At 39.1% G+C, this 4,758-nt stretch overlaps 1 protein-coding gene across 1 annotated transcript; it reads right to left on the reverse strand.

Moving 5' to 3' along the window:
• Positions 1–1,442: 1,442 nt before the first annotated feature.
• Positions 1,443–4,533, reverse strand: LOC104598269 (cytochrome b561 and DOMON domain-containing protein At3g07570-like). The gene is made up of 4 exons (XM_010260233.3): positions 4,226–4,533; positions 3,733–4,132; positions 3,336–3,619; positions 1,443–1,790 (listed from the first exon to the last, which is right to left on the reverse strand). Exons 1-4 carry the CDS (start codon positions 4,391–4,393, stop codon positions 1,560–1,562), a joined length of 1,083 nt encoding a protein of 360 aa, XP_010258535.1. The 5' UTR covers positions 4,394–4,533; the 3' UTR covers positions 1,443–1,559.
• Positions 4,534–4,758: the final 225 nt, after the last annotated feature.

A 4,758-nucleotide genomic window follows, 5' to 3' on the forward strand; every position in this document is an offset into this window, starting at 1 on the left:
TTGCTGCGGTTGGATCCTTGGCTACTACCATCTTCTAAGAAGAGTGGAGGACAAGGAAAAGATCCGTTCACATAGCCGTATAAATGATGCCTTCTGAGAGCTGGTGTAGTTTGAGAGCTCCAAAGCAAGAAGTTAGTACGATTCAATTTTATTGAGACTACATTCATAAAACTAGAAAGGGAGACCACCATAATGGTTCGACCATCTATCGATCAAGGCTGCATTTGTCTCTGGACAGCATGAGCAGTGGTGCTTGTTTCTGAAGCCATGACGTTTGTCAAAATGGCTCTGGTACCATATAAGAGCAATACTAAAAAAACAATGAGAATGGAATGACTCAGTCCATGATGACTGGTCTCTTGAATCATTTAAATAGAGAAGTTACAAGAGGATAACTATGTATAGAAGATAACAATTACAAAGTTAGAGTTTATCTAGGAAATTACATGATAATGAGATAAGGTGATCAGTTATCTAGGATAGCTATCCTACATAACCATGATCAGTTATCTAGGATAGCTATCAGAGATACCCATCCTAGTTACAAGTCTATGATAACTATTGAGATACTCTAACAACATAACTTCAATATATGTTTGGCATTGATGCTGCAGATACAACATCTATTGATGTGTGGGTTGAAAACACCATTTTTTGAGAAAACAAATGTCTTTTTTTTTTTGTTTGGAAACATTGCTGCCAGGTAGGACGTTTCCTGAAGCAACAACACCTTCTGTTTAGTACCAGTGCTCCATATCTGTTTTCAGCACTAGTACCCATTCTAGGAAGTCCACATCACTGCCACATCATATCCTCATTAATGACAGCAACAAGCTCCAATATGAGAAAATGTCGAATTCGGCGTTGCTCCAAACCATGCCTTCTCGATTTCCAAGGCATGGCTTGGAGCACTATTTTTTATGGAAAAATGGTTCCAAATATATTGGAATTTTCTGGAGCACCACTTTTTTTTTCCAATGTGGCGTTGATGTGTTGCCTTTCTGAAACAGTGACATCTATGCCAAACAGACACTAATGTGCTGAACCACGTAAATCTGTGGGTATTTCTTCTCTTTTGGTGTTTGATTTCTTTACTTAGTTTTTTACTCTTCTTTTTGTTACACAGCTTAAGAATTGTCAAAGTGCAGAAAATGCTCATTGATCACTATTATATTGTATGGGCTAGTAGTCACACCTAGAGAATAAAAACTCATTCAGGGACCTCACCTAACAGTTTAAGCTTTTATCTTGAATGGTTTCTTGATATGGCATGATCCAAATCTGTTAGACCAACTAATCTAATATTGGATACTTATTACTTCCATTAAGTTTAGGCATAAATGGGTCCATGCTTATCCGCGCTTCAAACCCATTGGACTTTAACATGAGGGGACATGTTAGAGAATAAAAACCTATTAATGCACGCAAATCAAAGAAGATTAATAGAAAATAATAACACTGAAATGAACTAATACAAGTAGAAATAACAATGGAGGAACTGAAGGATATCTCTGTATGGTACAAAAAAGAAAAAAAAAATCACTCTTCTAGAAAGAGTATCACTTTTTCACCCAAAACCTAACCTCTAAAACTATGACAATAAGAGCCAAGATTGCAAGAATGATGCCATAGCCAGCATTCCATGAATCTCCACCATTGCTAATGCTGATTCCATAGAAAATATTTCCTATCCCCAACAAAATTGCACCCCTTCCAAAGTAGTGATGAAACCAGTTCCAGTACCTTCGGATCTTCGACGCCTTGTCTGGTCGAACTAGAAATGCCGATACCTACAAAATTCAATAAGAACAGTGTCAAGATGATTGATCATGGAGGTTGGATTAAATGAACAAGCTGGATGATCCAGCTTTCGTGCATTTAGAAGCTAGTTGAATCTAACATAGTTTTTGAACCATCATTGACCGAGACAGTTGGACTGTTTGGCCTGGAAACCATCTAGGGAATTGGTTATGTTTCACCCCTGGTTCGGTCTTTTGTCAAAAACCATTGATTTGGTCAGTGACCTACTGACAAGGGTGATGAGATTGTTGACCTATTTGATCAAATAACGATTTTTGGCCATTTTTTGTTTTAATTTTTTTTTTTTAAATTGCAATAAACTATCCATTCAGATCAGATGGTGGAACTGTTGACCTGAAAACTAGTGGACAAAATGGCTCCGATTCCGGGTCTGTTTTTAAAACATTGGAATATAAAAAATAATTGAATATCAATCTTTCAAAAATGAAGCCATGGCCATTGGTTTGGTCTAGGAAGATAGCACAATTGCTCAAGCCCAATTTGGGCTACACAAACTAGGTCTCTGAAGATAGTAAGTCAATGAATGTAGACATTACAAGATACAAGATATCCCAGTGCAACTTTTCTTCCACAAACCAATGTGACTAGTTAAGACATTAGACCTCTTAGAGCTTCTGTAAATTATGAGAAACTAGACCACATGGCAGCCGAGAAGGCTTCCACGTGTTCACCTAATCATCATCCCCCTTATTCCATGCACCCTAATTGGCAGCCACGTGGCAAATTAAAGAAGCTTACTTATGTTTCTTTATTCTATTATTTTATTTTAATTCAAAGTTGAAACTTCAAAAACAGGTTCAGTGATCACATGGCCAGCTCTAACTTCTAACTGTCATTATCTGATTGATGGGCACTGGATTTAAAATGCCACGTCATATCTACATGGCTAAAGCAAATAGGCGCATGATAGTCAAGGAATAGAAGAAGATCAATCCAGAGGAAAAGATGAAAACAAACCCTAAATTATAACAGTAAGTGGGTGCATGTCACAAATTAAAGAAACGCCCACAGTTTTAACTAGGATGAGCTCATCTTATCTCGAAGCTTTATCTTTCCAAATAAAGAAGCGTTGAGTCAACGAAATTATCAATTTTTTTTTTCTCTTTAAATCAAGAAAAGAGAACAAAGAATTAAAAGAGCATATGTCATCAAACAGACAAATTAGACCTGTAAAGCAAAGACTGTCAAAAACATCATTATCAGCTACACAGTGTTCTCAATGAAATCGAGTTAAAAAAGAAAGTAGTAGTCATGAAAGAAACAAATGGAGGAGTGATCCAAAAGCAGAATTGCTTCTCCGGGAAAATTAAATTGGAAAGCAATTGAGCAACCAGTTCAAGACCAATCAAACTAAGTTGAAAATCTGAAGCAGAAAACTGACCAACTCTGCAAGTTTTTGGATTCTTTAATTTGGTTCCAGAATCGGGCCATATACAGATAACAGGAATTATAAGTTCACCAATGGGATTAATGGAGGATCAAAAATGAAACCAGAGGAGTGATGATAGACGAACCTGGCAGCACCCCAGCACAAGGACGAAGATCCCAATGGCCTTGTGGGTGTCGACATCACCACTGGTTTGATCTTCCAAGAAAAAACCAGTGATTATTCCCGCTATTGCCAGGACGAATCCAGTCAACTGGATGGTAAGATGTGCGTAGAACCAGGTTGGGTCGTAGCGCTTGAAGTAGCGAGCCATTATGACTCCAAGGATCATTAGGATGCCCCATGACAAGATGTTCAGAGCTCCATGAGTAGTCTTCAGAGTCGACCCTGTGTTTGTTGATGCGCTCTGGCCTGTTCATGACAGATGGAAGAGCACTCATCTCATTGCTCAAAACCTTTCATTTTCATGTCTTAGAAATGATAGATCTTATCTACCGAGAGGAACCCACTTAGGTTGCACTCACCTGTGGCGAAATTCAAGGATGTGGAGGTCTGAGAACGGTGCTCAGCCATGAGATAATCCGGCGAAGATGGAAGATTGTTCCTTGGCCCAACGGCGTAAATCAGGCTAGACTGAGGTTGAGTGGTCTGCAATTGGAAGACGAGGAACAAACGTGATGATTGAGATGTAATGCTCATGTTTGTAACGCTGAGGCTTCCGGTATCTGGCAGGCAGGACTGAGAACCCGTCCCTCTTAGATAGTACTGCTTGATTACTCCGGCGGTGCTACTGCCGGACGGTACCCACCCGGCAATGGCACTAGTGCCGACCATCCTCCCATTGGACGAGAACCCAATTGAAACCCAGGAATTCGTGTCTGGCGTCGAGAGGATGAAGTTCCATACTGATCCAGTCTGTTCATACTGAACAAGAAAGAGAAATTAATCCTCCCACAAGTTAATCAAGGTATGAAGAACTAATCAAAGAAAGCTATATATAGAAAATGAGAAGCTTACTCGAAGGATGAAATCCTCAGAAGCCCAAACAGATTCACATTTAAGAGAGGTAGTCGAAAATGGAATATCCTGAAGACTGAGATTGGAAGTGCAAGAATCCTGTGAATGCACCAAGGAAGAAAACACAAGCAAGGAGACAAAGAATGTGGAAACCAGAGAGGTCTGCATCTCTCTGTGTGTGTGTGCTTAATCTTCCTTCTCTGGTCTAAGATTTTGGTCAGATAAGTTTCTTTGGAAGGTCCAAAAGATGGGCGGTGAAAGTTTAGGATGAATTCTGATGATCAATAAACGGGAAGCTATCTATAATATTTATGCTTATCAGTAGAGAGAGCTGTTGAATTCTAAATTATTAAGGGAAGGTGTTTTCAACAGGACCATACAACGGTCAAGCCTCCCAGTACAGACTATTTCAAACCCACCACTACCTGTCCCACCTAAGAGATGAGGGATCAGAGTTTTTTTTTTTTCGCCATCTGATCTGATCTTATAATGTTATTTTTCACAAAAATACATTACTATAGCATCTTAGTGGG

Source organism: Nelumbo nucifera, chromosome 7, assembly GCF_055504915.1.
Source record: "Nelumbo nucifera cultivar China Antique chromosome 7, China Antique-T2T, whole genome shotgun sequence".
NCBI lineage: Eukaryota > Viridiplantae > Streptophyta > Magnoliopsida > Proteales > Nelumbonaceae > Nelumbo > Nelumbo nucifera.